The sequence below is a fragment of the Oryctolagus cuniculus genome, chromosome 7, assembly GCF_964237555.1.
Source record: "Oryctolagus cuniculus chromosome 7, mOryCun1.1, whole genome shotgun sequence".
NCBI lineage: Eukaryota > Metazoa > Chordata > Mammalia > Lagomorpha > Leporidae > Oryctolagus > Oryctolagus cuniculus.
The window spans coordinates 37004110-37017148 of record NC_091438.1 but is presented as its reverse complement, the minus strand read 5'-3'; the positions used below and the strand labels follow the sequence as shown (position 1 = coordinate 37017148).

General features: G+C 39.8%; 1 protein-coding gene across 1 annotated transcript in view; it reads left to right on the top strand.

Moving 5' to 3' along the window:
- Nucleotides 1-13039, top strand: part of ATF6 (activating transcription factor 6) — a 218895-nt gene that overhangs the window by 12380 nt on the left and 193476 nt on the right. Inside the window, exons 2-4 of the mRNA XM_008265536.4 lie at nt 866-942; nt 4532-4619; nt 6513-6619. Of these exons, the coding sequence (XP_008263758.4) occupies nt 866-942; nt 4532-4619; nt 6513-6619 (272 nt within the window). The remainder of the gene's footprint in view (nt 1-865; nt 943-4531; nt 4620-6512; nt 6620-13039) is intronic.

The window sequence follows — 13039 nt, the reverse complement described above, 5'->3', positions numbered from 1 at the left end:
ACTTGTTTTTCAGATCCGCAGCTGAGTTTAAGGTGGCCTTTTCTGAGGCTATTCAGTGCATGAATAACCTCTCATGATCATACATATGAAGGCTTTCACTATGTGCTGGCTGTGTAGTTCCTGAACCTGTGCATGAGGGAATCGCCAGAGGAGTTTCAGTGACATAATGAAAGAGCATACAAAGAAGGAACTAGACTTGGAAAACTCTTCACAATGCTTGAAGTCCTGAGAAGTGTGAGAGAAACTTGATAGGTAGTGCGGCAGTCAGCCTTCGTGGACCTCATGAGCACCTTGCCCTTTTTCTACAAGAAGTTTTCAGTTTAGTTTCATAAAGAATGTTGTCTGTGTCCATACTTTTTTGTTTATAATGCCACTTGATTAGGAAATTGGAATAGTTAGATTTGCTGAAATGAATGGAATGGTTTAGATGAATGATAAAAATTGGTTTTACCCTTAACTTAAGGCATGGTTGGCCAATACACAGGGTTTGTTACACTCTGTGGTCCTCCCCTGTCGCCGTTGCTGATCAACCACACGCTTTTTCATGCTGAGTCCAGATGTATCATCACAATTCTTGTTAGTAATGTTCCAGAAAGTCACTGTCAATTATTCTAGCATGCCATGTGATGTAAAGCCTTTTTAACTCCCTGGTGGAAGGATTTTGTTTGCAACACAAAATTTATGTGGAAAACAATACATAAATTAGAAACAAGCTTTGAATTGCTTGGCATTCACACTGCTCCAGTTCTTCAATAATATTAACAGCTAACGAGAAGTCATAATAAAGCCAGAATAGGGATAGAGTGCTTGTTCTTTTTGTCCAGTTGTTGAATTGACCATCTCTGTTCTTTCTTTTTTTCCAAAGATTCTGCCCTGTTTTCTGAACTTGGTTATCTCACAGACACGGATGAGCTGCAATTGGATGCAGCCAATGAGATTTATGTAAGTATCTACTGGAGGAGAAATACTGAGTAATATAATATTTATTTTTTACCATAGTAATTGCAAGAAGATTTTAAGATAACAAGTTTAAACTAGTCATGTAAATTCAAATAACTTTACACTATTAAGTCTGAAAGTGAGTGGCATTCTGTAGTCAAAGAATTTAGGATAGTAGACATTGCTTTGGTCTTATGGAAAGATTTGAGATTTGAATTTCTTTTTAAGATTGATTTTATTTATTTGAAAGGCACAGTGAAAGAGAGAGACAAAGAGAGAGAAAGATCTTCTATCCATTGGTTCACTCCCCAAATGGCTGCAATGGTTGGGGCTGGGCCAGTTTAAAGTCAGGAGCCAGAAAGTGTGAGTGCAGGGCCCCAATATACTTGGGCCATCTTTTGCTGCTTTCTCAGATGCATTAGCAGGAAGTTGGAACAGAAATGGAGCAACTGGGACTTGAACTGGCAATCTGACATGGAATGCTGGTGTTGCTGTTGGTGGCTTCACCTGCTGTGCCATAATACCAATTGGAAAACTTGAATTCTAAGCTCACATTTGGTTTTAGGGAGTGCATGACATTGGAAAAGTCACTTGCCTGCCTACTTACTGGATTTTATTTTATTTTTTACAGATTTATTTATTTTTTAATTTGTTTTAAGGCAGAATTACAGAGAGGCAGAGAGAGAGGTCTTCATCCACTGGTTCACTCCCTAGATGGCTACAATAGCTAGAGCTGTGCCAGGAGCCAGGAGCTTCTTCTGGGTCTCCCACACAGGTTCAGTTGACATTTGGAATATCAACAGCCAATTTTGTACAGGTACTTCTGTGTTTCTTTGGAAAAATCTTTAAATAAATCCACTGGTTCACGCCCTAGATGGCTACAATAGCTAGAGCTGAAGCCAGGAGCCAGGAGCTTCTTCTGGGTCTCCCACACAGGTTCAGGGGCCCAAGGACTTGGGACATCTTCCACTGCTTTCCCAGACCATAGCAGAAAGCTGGATTGGAAGTAGAGTAGCCAGGACATGAACCAGCATCCATCTGGGATGCTGGCACTGCAGGCAGTGGCTTTACCTGCTGGGCCACAGTGCCATCCCCAACTTAGTGGATTTTATAGCTACTTTGCTGCCTAAGGGAACCAGTGTGATGTTAAGGAACATATAGATGGACCTAGTTGAGTAGAACTTATCAACTTGTTTTTGGAAAGTTATGTATCATTACTGCAAAGGGCTCTGAAAATTAGATAACCCTTGCTTTTTGCCTTTAATTGGTTGGAGGTCTGTGTAGAAGCTATTATTGTGACATCTTGAGTCCTTAAAAACATTTTGGATTTTTTTCCTTGATTGGTACATATGAGGCTATTTGGCATATAGAATTCTTACTCTATTTTATTTTATAATGGTTGAGGTTCTGTTTCAGTAGGGAGGTAATTCAAGTGAGCAGAGCAATTTATTAACAAAATTGAATATTATCATTTTTAAGCTGTTAGTAATTTTAATATAAAAGTATTTAATGCTAGGGGCAGATTTATGGTGCAGGGGGTTAAGCCACTGCTTGAGACATGCAGATCTCATATTGAAGTACCTGGGTTCAAATCCCACCTCCACTTGCCATCCATCTTCTTGCTAATATGCCTGGGAAGCAGCACTTGGTGGCCTAAGTATTTGGCTTTCTGCCACTCCTGTGGGATTTACAGATAGAGTTCCTGGCTCCTGGCTTTGGCCTGGCCCAGCCCTAGTTGCTGCAGGCAAAGAGAGAAAATCTCTGTCTTTCTCCCTCAATGTTACTCTGCCTTTCAAGTAAGTAAATAAGTTAAATTAAAAACAAAACAAAACCCAAAACCCTACACATAAAAAATGTATAATGCTTGCTTATTGAGTTTCAGACATTTCTCAAAGAATGCTTTAACAGTTGGACTGTGAATCAGTAGAAGAGAGTGAAGCACATGATTGATATATATATATATATATATTTAGGATTTATTTATTTTCTTGGAAGTCAGAGTTACACACAGAGAGAAGGAGAGGCAGAGAGAGAGAGAGGTCTTCCATCCACTGGTTCAGGAGCTTCATCTGGGTCTCCCATGTAGGTGCAGGGGCCCAGACACTTAGGCCATCTTCTGCTGCTTTTCCCAGGCCATTAGCGATGAGCTAGATCAGAAGTGGAGCATCTGGAAAATGAAGCAGCACCCATATGGGATGCCAGCATCTCAGGTGGTGGCTTTGCTTGCTATGCCACAACACTGGCCTCCCTAACTTTTTTGATGTGTAGATTCAAATAAGAGAAAAAAGTGGAGGACCATAAAAACTGGTTCTTTTGTGGTTTGTTTTGATCCATGTGTACTTCCACACATTCTCTTTACATACCTTATATCAATATTTGCTCAGTAAATAGGCAGTATAATAAGAAAATAGTTTCCTTTATTTCCTTCTATTACATTCCCAATAAAAATAAAATATATGATATTTTGAAAAGATGTTAGTGTCCTTAAATTATTAACAAATGATTGTTAACAATTACTAGGTAAATTTTTACTTTTTGATTCAGGCTTAATTTCTCCTTTGTTGCTGTTTTATCATCTGCCACACTGAATTAATATTGAATTAGGGGCAGCATTTGAGAGTGGTCAAGTCACTGAGTGGGGCACTTGCATCCCATTTAGGAGTAGCCTGTTCTAGTTCTAGCTCCTCCACTTTTGATCCAGCTTCTTGCTAATGTGCACCTGTGGAGGCGGCAGATGATGGCTCAAATTTTTGGGTCCATGCCACCCTCATAGGAGACCTGGAAGGACTGCTGGGCTCCTGGCTTTGACCTGGCTCAGCCCTGGTTGTTGTGGAATTAACTAGTGAGTAGAAGTTCTCTCTATTTGATTGTCTTTCTGCCTTTCAAATCAAATGTAAATAAATAAAAATTTAGAAGACTTGCTTTTATCGCATCATTTATATATTGACTTCTGATATGTCTCTGTAACTATAGTGTTATTTAATACTGTCTTGATCTCAAGCTCACACGAGAGTCCTGAAATCATGTGGCAGTTTGTTTTTTAAATATATAGTATATTGTAAGGTGGTCATCTGATGATCCAGAAGATGCGTGTATTTAAGCAAACAGTTCAACTGTGTTCTTCTAAGAGGCTTATTGACTCCTGTTTGAGAAACTTTATTTTCTAGGATTAGAAAATATTTTATTTACAGTCATGAAAATTTCAGAAATTTGAAAAGTAGAAAAAGAAAATTAACCTTCATCCAGTTCTCCCATGCAGGCGCAGGAACCCAAGAATTTAGGCCATTTTCTACTGCTTTCCTAGGCCATATTCCAGAGAGCTGGATCAGAAGTGGAGCAGCCAGGACTCAAACTGGTGTCCATGGACCCTCTTGTGTCTTGTATTTTTTTTTTTAAGAGAAAAAGGGCTCTTTTTTTTTTTTTTTAAGATTTATTTATTTGAAAGTTAGAGTTACACAGGGAGAGGAGAGGCTTTTAACTAGATTGGGTAATAACAATTACATTACTTATGGCAAATTGTACCTGATTATTTGATTTTAAAATTTATGTACCCTGTTCTTTTAATATTCTTTTCTTGATTTGAAACCTACAGGAAAACAATTTTGATCATCTTGATTTTGATTTGGATTTAATGCCTTGGGAGTCAGATATTTGGAATGTCAACAGCCAATTTTGTACAGGTACTTCTGTGTTTCTTTGGAAAAATCTTTAAATAAATCCACTGTGTTTTGTAGTTTGGTAATAATCAAAATTAGGTGGGATTATTGGGCTATGTAGGTGGATTTAAAGTGGTACAGATATAGCAATGCATAAATAAATTTGTGGCCAAAACGGTTATAAAAAATTTCATAGTTTTAGTAGTATAATAAATAAATAATTAATGTCAGTATTTTGATTTTGGATTATGAATAATACCTCTGTAAGAGATTAACCTTTCTGAAAACCAGACAGGGCTTAGGGAATTAAAGGGAAGAGGCTGGGTCCCAGACCCTGACAACGGGGGTCCCATGCACTTGATGCACATACTTCTGAGGAAGGGGTACTGCCTGGCTGATGCTAGTATCTTTAAAGGGGCCTGATGAGGTGGGAGTTGGGTGTGCTGAAAGAAGCTGGAACCTGGAGCTTATTGCCATTGCTGGGGTAAAACTGACAGGAGAAGGAAGACATCTTTTCTCTTACCTTCTGGCATCCTTCAAGTATCTCCCATTGGCAGAACCTACAAGGAAGCCAGCTGGGAAATATACTAATAATTTGCATCAAGGACTGTAGGAGGTGGACTTGGAACCGAGACACAGTGGATAAATAACCAGCACATTCCACCGTCTAAATGCCTGCCTATCCCTGTAGTTCTTATTCCCCTTCATTTTATGTGTTTATTTAGTTTGCTCTATGCCTGTCTTCCCTAATAGAATATGGGATACCTAAGGTCAGTGTTCTTGTCACTATTAATGTCAGCAACTACTCTATATCTTAGTGATTTAAGACAACCATTTTATTAGGTTCCCAGAATCTGTGGGTCAGGAATTTGGACTGGGTGTCCAGTGGTTTCTCTCTGCTCCACATTGCCGTCACCCAACTGGGGGAATTTGAAGGCTAGGGTAATATTACATTTGGATGCTAGAATCATCTTGCAATTTCTGCACTCACATGTCTGGTGCCTGGGCTGGGGTGAGTTGAAGGCTAGGACTGCTGACTGGGGTGCCTGCACAGGGCCTCTCCCTGCCGCGTGGCTTCCTCACAGCATGGTGGTCCGAGGGTAGTCAGACTTCAGAGGCTCCAGGTGGAGTGTTCCAGCACAGAAGATGAAGGCTGTCTTTCCAGCTTTAGAATTCACAATGTTACCCCCGTATCGTGTTGATCAAAGGAGACAGAAGCTCACCTCAATTCAAGGAGGAGAAATAAACTGCTGCTTGGTGGGAAAGTGGCAAGTTCTCATTATTGGAGATCATGAGGGATGGTAGCTATTTTGTAGCTAACTTTGGAAAATACAGTCTGCCACCCCTGTTCTGTTCTGTTTAGGACTCCAAGGAACACTGCCTGGCCCATAGTTGCTCTGTGATTTTTATAGAACAAATTAATAGTTCAAAAGCTGTGAATATTTCTGTAACTTTTCATTTTGTTGTCAAAAATGCTTTTCCAAATAATTCTTTCCTGTTGCTTATATATTTTTAGGAGTCTGTAATATTTTGCCCATGATACAATTTTCAAAATGTACAAGGGTCTATATGGTAGAAAAGTGCCCTCCTGCTCTTACTCTTCAGCCAACCATTTCTGCTCCTCACAGACAGCAGTGTTAGCAATTTCTTTTGCTTTGCTTTCTAGAGAATTAGTGCAGATTTGACAGATATATATATATGTATGTATATACACAGTACACAACCATGTGATTTGTTACACAGATGGAAGCATACTAGATACACTGTTTTCTTGCATTTTCACTTGAGGATACATGTTGGTGACTTTAGCATCCATTTTTGTTTGAATTTTAAGAGAGGACCTTATCTCCTCCTCATGCATTGTTTTCTGGGTCTGTGTTGTCCATGGAAAAAAAGTCTCTATTCCCTGTTTTTCAGTTAAGGATATTAAGACAGAAGTTCAGCCACTTTCTCCAGCCCCCTCAAGTTCTTCCGTTTCATCTCCTCGATCAGTGGACTCTTACTCTTCAACCCAGCATGTTCCTGTAAGTAGCCAGTCTTTCACGGTGATTTTGTTTCAAATGCTATATATCTAATATGAACATAGGTCAGGCATTAATGTTGAGTAAGTGCTACTTTGAGCATTTTATCTCATTTCATCCTAAGGTAGCAGATTCAAGGAAGGGCCTTGTGAAAACTAGAACTTTAAGTATTTTTGGCTTTGTTTTCTGTTTTTGCCATCATAATTTCATTGTTTCATTTTATGAACATCTAGGATTTTTTGAAAGATTTATTTATTTGTTTGAAAGGCAGATATACAGAGAGGCAGAGGTAGAGAGAGAGAGAGAGAGGTCTTTGATCTGCTGGTTCACTCCCAAAATGGCCACAATGGTCGGAGCTAGGCTGATCCAAAGGCAAGAGCCAGGATCTTCCTTGTGGTCTCTCATGTGGGTGCAGGGGCCCAAGGACTTGGGCCGTCTTGTATTGCTTTCCCAGGCCATAGCAGAGAGCTGGATCAGAAGTGGAGCAGCCAGGATACAAACCTGCATCCATATGGGATGCTGGCACTTCAGGCATTGGCTTTACCAGCTATGCCACAGCATTGGCCTTGGGTTTTGTTCTTGTTGTTGTCTTTTTCTCCAGCCTTCCTATCTCCTTATTAGAATATACATTCTTCAAGGACATGGGAAATTGTAAGATGGTCAGTTTTTGTAATCCCTTACCCATAGAACACAGCATCATATCCTTAGTTAAGGAATGTTGGGCACTAAGTTTTTTACAAAGGTCTGGTAGCTCCTTTAAGAATAATTATGACCTCCATCCAAATACTCCAAGGTCAGAGTTACATAGAGAGAGGAGAGGCAGAGAGAGAGAGAGAGAGAGAGAGAGAGAGGTCTTCCATCCTCTGGTTCACTCCCTAATTGGCCGTAATGGCTGGAGCTGCACCTATCTGAAGCCAGGAGCCAGGAGCTTCTTCCAGGTCTCCCACACAGATGCAGGGGCCCAAGGACTTGGGCCATCTTCTGCTGCTTTCCCAGGTGCATTAGCAGGAAGCTGGACTGGAAGTGGAGCAGCCGGGACTGGAATTGGTACCCATGTGGGATGCTGGTGCCATAAATGGTGGCTTTACTTGCTAACGCCACAGTGCCAGTTCCATCGATAGGATTTTAGTCTTTTCTGCCTCCAAACCATTTTACCATGTTTTTTCAAGATTTATTTGAAAGGTAGAGTGACACAGAAACAGAGATAGAAATCTTGCATCCACTGTTTCATTCCCCAAATGACCTCAATAGCCAGGGCTAGGCTAGGCCTAAGCCAAGAATCAGTAACTGCATCCTGGCTTTCCACATGGTTGGGAGGGGCCCAAGCACCTGGGCCATCTTCTGCTGCCTTCCCAGGAATATTAGCGGGAAACTGGATCTGAAGCAGAGTAGCTGGGACTCGAACTGGCTGATATGGGATTCCTGCTGGTGTCTCAAGCAGCAGCTTAACCCCCTGAGCCATAGAGCAGGCCCCTCCCAATCTTTCTTGGAGTAATCTTCAAAGAGAAGTATTTTTCAAAATCACAAAATTAACTGTGTTAGTCCTTTCCTTAAAGCCTTTTAGTAACTTGCCAACTCATGCAACGATGAAACTCAGATTCTCAGTGAACTTGGTCCTCCGTGATCTGACCCTGCTTCCTTTACAGTCTCAGTTTTCACTCTCCTGCCTTTAGCTTGAACTCTACATGAAAGCTCTTATATATTTTACTCAGTCAATACCTGTGCTGGCACTGTTCTAAACAGCAATGAACAGGAGCAGTGAGATCTCTGTTCTTAGGGTTTGGGGATTTTGCACATCCTCTTCTACCTGGAATACCTCATTTTTTTCCTTCTCTTGGAAAACTCATCCTTCTAGTCCTAGTTCAAAAATTACTTCCTTTGTGAAATTTTTCTGTGATTGACACTATTAGAAATTTCTGTAGTTCCACAATTTCTCCAAATTATTTATTTATGTATTTCACTGTGAGGTAGAGAGACAGAAAGAGGGGGAGAGAGGAGGGGAAAGAAAGAGAGCAAAAAAGTGAGTGAGTAAGCTCCCATCTGCTGGTTCACTCCCCAAATGTCCAAAATGGCCTGGGTTGGGCTGGGGCCAGAGCCCAATATCTGTGGCAGGAACCCAACTAAGCCAACACCACTACTTCCCAAGATCTACATTGGTAGAAAGCTGGAGTTAGGAGCTGGAGATGGGAATTGAACCGGATATTCCAATGTGGAATGTGGGCATCTTTTTTTTTTTTTTTTTTAATATTTATTTATATGAAAGAGTTACACAGAGAGAGAAGGAGAGGCAGAAGAGAGAGGTCTTCCATCCGCTGGCTCACTCCCCATTTTGGCACTGGAGTTGTGCCAATATGAAGCCTGGAGCCAGGAGCTTCCTCTGGGTCTCCCACGAAGGTGCAGGGCCCCAAGGACCTGGGCCATCTTGTACTGCTTTCTGAGGCCACACAAGAGAGCTCTATTGGAAGTGGAGCAGCCAAACTCAAACCCACGCCTGTATGGGATGCTAGCACTGCAGACGGTGGCTTTACCCGGTACGCCACAGCACTGGCGAATGTGGGTATCTTAACAGCTAGGCTAGACACCCATGCCCTGATTTAACTTTTAAAAAATTCAATTTACTTTTGAAGATAAGAGTAAATAATAAGGTATTCAGAAAAGCCTCATTTCTATCCTTGTCCTTTCCATCCTTAATTACACATAAGGTAGCATACTGTATGCCCTGCTCTGCACTTTGTTTTTTTAACTTGGTGAGATAACTCTAATTTCAGGGTATATAATCTTCTTCATTCCTTTTTATTTTTATATAGTGCCCAATCATATGATATAGCATACTTTATATGATTATTTTCTTACTGATAAACATTTGTATTGTTTTCAGTCTCAAATAATGCTGTGGCAAATAACCTGGTTTGTAAATGTGCTTCATATTGTTTTCAGGGTATCTTGCGATGTATTCCAAGAAGTGGGATGGCAGGGGCCAGGGTAAGTATGTGGGTGCTCCAAAAAGTTTGTGGAAAAAAATGGAATTAAAAGATACATTCATTTTGGTGCACAACCTTTTGAAATCTGTGCATAACTTTTTCATAAAACATATATCGTCCATGAACTTTTTGAAGACCCCTTGTATGCATGTATTTCGAAGTGTTTTGTACCAAATTAAACTTATGTTGTAATTCCATTTTCTACAAATTTTTGGAAGTACCTACATACATTTGTGATTTTACAGGGTATTACCAAATTTCCCTCTATAACAGTTATGTAAGAAAGCCTGTTTTCCAGTCATCATGCCACAGTGTATTTGATTTGGCATTTCTTTTACTGTAAGTGCAGCTGGATATCTGTTTGTATGCTTTATATATTTAAGGGCTGTTTGCACTTCTTTTTAAAAAATGAACTATACATTTTTGTTCACTTTTCTATTGGACTATGTAAGTCTGTTTTTCCTTAAATTTTTTACGTGTTGGGATTCTTAGTACTTTGTGACATAAACTGCATTTCTGTCTCTTCTCAGTTTGTCACTTGTCTTTTAACTTTATTTCTGATGTTTATTTTCCGTAAGAGTTACTTTTTATCAGTCTTTCATTGCTTGATTTTTCTTTGTCACTCAAATGAAGATTTTGACTACTCAATATTAAAAGAATTCACTCATATTTTTATTCTTATTTTCTTTTTATTTTTTGTTTAGAAAAATATCAAATTTATGAAAATGTTGCAAGTACATTATAAATAACTTTTTTACCCTGATCCAGCTAAGAGTTAGTTGATGCCCTCTTACTCCCAAATACTTTAGTGTCTTCTTACAAACAAGGACATTTCTTTCTTCTTTTTTAAAAAGATTTATTTATTTATTTGAAAGTCAGAGTTACACAGAGAGAAGGAGAGGCAAGGTCTTCCATCTGTTGGTTTACTCCCCAATTGGCCTTAACGGCTGGAGCTGTGCCGATCCAAAGCCAGAAGCCAGGAGCTTCTTCTGGGTCTCCCACGTTGGTGCAGGGGCCCAAGGACTTGGGCCATCTTCCACTGCCTTACCAGGCCATAGCAGAGAGCTGGATTGGAAGTGGAGCAGCCAGGACTTGAACAGGCACCTATATGGGATGCTGGCACTGCAGACGGCAGCTTTACCTACTACGCCATAGCACCAGCCCCAGGACATTTCTTTATATACCACAAAACAAACATCAAAATAGGGCTGTAAATTTGGTACATTCTTGTTATCTAAACTTCAACTCCCATATGGATTGCTCCAGATGTGCCTGAGATGTCCTTTAGACCAGGCAAAGATTCCGGTAGGGAATCAGTCATTGTATTTGATTGTCTTGTCTCTTTAATCTCCTTAGTTCTCCATTATTCCTTGACTTTTCCAACCTCGCCACTCCTGGTATTAGAAGCAGGTTCTTTTGTAGACTGTCTCTAGGTTGGATTTCTCTGATGTTTCTTCAGATTTAGATTTAGGTTTTGTCTTTGTGGTAGGAGTGTCATAGGAAGGAAGTTGTATCCATTTACTTACTTGTGACGATGTGGTTTCACTGAGTCCTGTTACTGATGTTTTTCACTTTGACCACTAGATGGATGGAGTCTTTCTGGCTATTCTACAGCAAAGTTGCTTTCTCCCTTTGCCATCGATACGTGTTTTGTGAGGAGATACTTTAAAGCTATGTAAAAAAACAAAACAAGCAAACAAAAAAACTATGTAAAGATAAGCTATTCCTCCTCAAACTTTATGTTTATTCATGTATTTGTTAACATCAGTATAGCCTCATTGTTTCCTATTTTATTTGGTAGGTTATAATCTATTACTATCATTATTCATTTTGATTCTTTTATGTCCTGGATTTGGACAGTGGGAGCCCCTTCACACTGGTTCCTGTGTCTTTTAACGTGTCTCCATTGGGCCCTGACGTCCTACATCAGGCTATCCCCATGTGGGTGCTCTCAACACCCTGCTCTAACCCCTCACGCCAGGCTGCACCCCATGTGAATACCACTCCTCAGCCACCCCTTTGTACTCCACACCTACTCCCTGTCTGTACTGATGGTGGTATTACTCTGTCCCATCTAGTGCTGTACATTTTTGTTCATTTTTCTATTGAGCTGTGTTAGTCTTTATTCTCCTCAACTTTTTAAAGCTATTTTATTACATATGTTGAGGTTATCAGTCCTTAGTGATGTCATGATCTTTTATTCAGGTGGGAAAAATTATTCAGGAAGGAATATTTTTTAAGTGACTTAATATACTTTTCATGAGGTTTTAATATTAAGATCTTTAATCCATTTAACATTATCCTGGTATATAATTTGAGAGTCAGATCCAAATTTATATTTTTCTTTTTGTTAAAAAATGTATTTCTTTATTTGAAAGTTGGAGCTGCAGAGAGAGAGGGAGAGATAGAGAGACAGAGATCTTCCATCCACTGGTTTATTCCCCAGGTGGCCACAATGGCCAATGCTGGACCAAGCCAAAGCCAGGAGCCAGGAGCTTCATCTGGGTCTCCCACGAGGGTATGGGGGCACAAACACTTGGACCATCTTCAGCTGCTTTTCCCAGGCCATTATCAGGGAGCTAGATCGCAAGTGGAGCAGCCCAGACATGAACCAGCACCCATATGGGATGTTGGCATTGCATTTGGTGGCTTTACCCACTATGCCACAATATTGGTCCTGAATAATCATTTTCCAAATGATTATTAAAAGAATTATTCTAGTATCACTTATTAAAAATTCACCTCATTGATTTCAATTGTGTACATATTTGAGGGGCTTCAACAAATTCCTGGAGAATTCAGTGTCTTTTAATTTCATTTTTCCACAAACTTTTTGAAGCCCTCTCATATTTTGTTTATGTAAATGGTGTTGTATTAGCTCTCTTTCTATTATTTCAAAACTTGGCACAATATTTTAAAGATTAATTTATATTATTTTGCATATATCAAATCTAGTTGCACTATTTGACCCTGAATAACATTTCAAGTATACATTCACTACAATAGTGAGCATTGTTGAAAATGTTCCCTGGTGAGTCTTTGTAGAATCCTTTGGGAATTCTAGTCCCTGAAATAGAATTGCCGGTGGTGGAGGGGTGGGGGTGGGGGTACAGGTGTTTGATTTGATGACTATGTCCATGTTGCTCTCCAGGATCCCTGTAGCAATCCAGAAGCCCATCAGCCATGAGGATCCCTGTAACTTTTCTTCTTTGCCAATGCTTGCCATTATCTGGCTTGCTAATTTTTGCCAGATGACTTGATTTTGTTTTTACTAGTTTGCATTTCTTTGATCACTGATTGTGTTCAACATTTCTTTACATTCTTTTTGGACTTCTATAAATTGTTCTATAAACTGTGCATTGCCAGTTTTTCTACTGAGTTGTTGTCTTTTTCTTGTTTATTTGCAAGAATTCTTTCCATACTTGAGACAGTAAAATCTCAT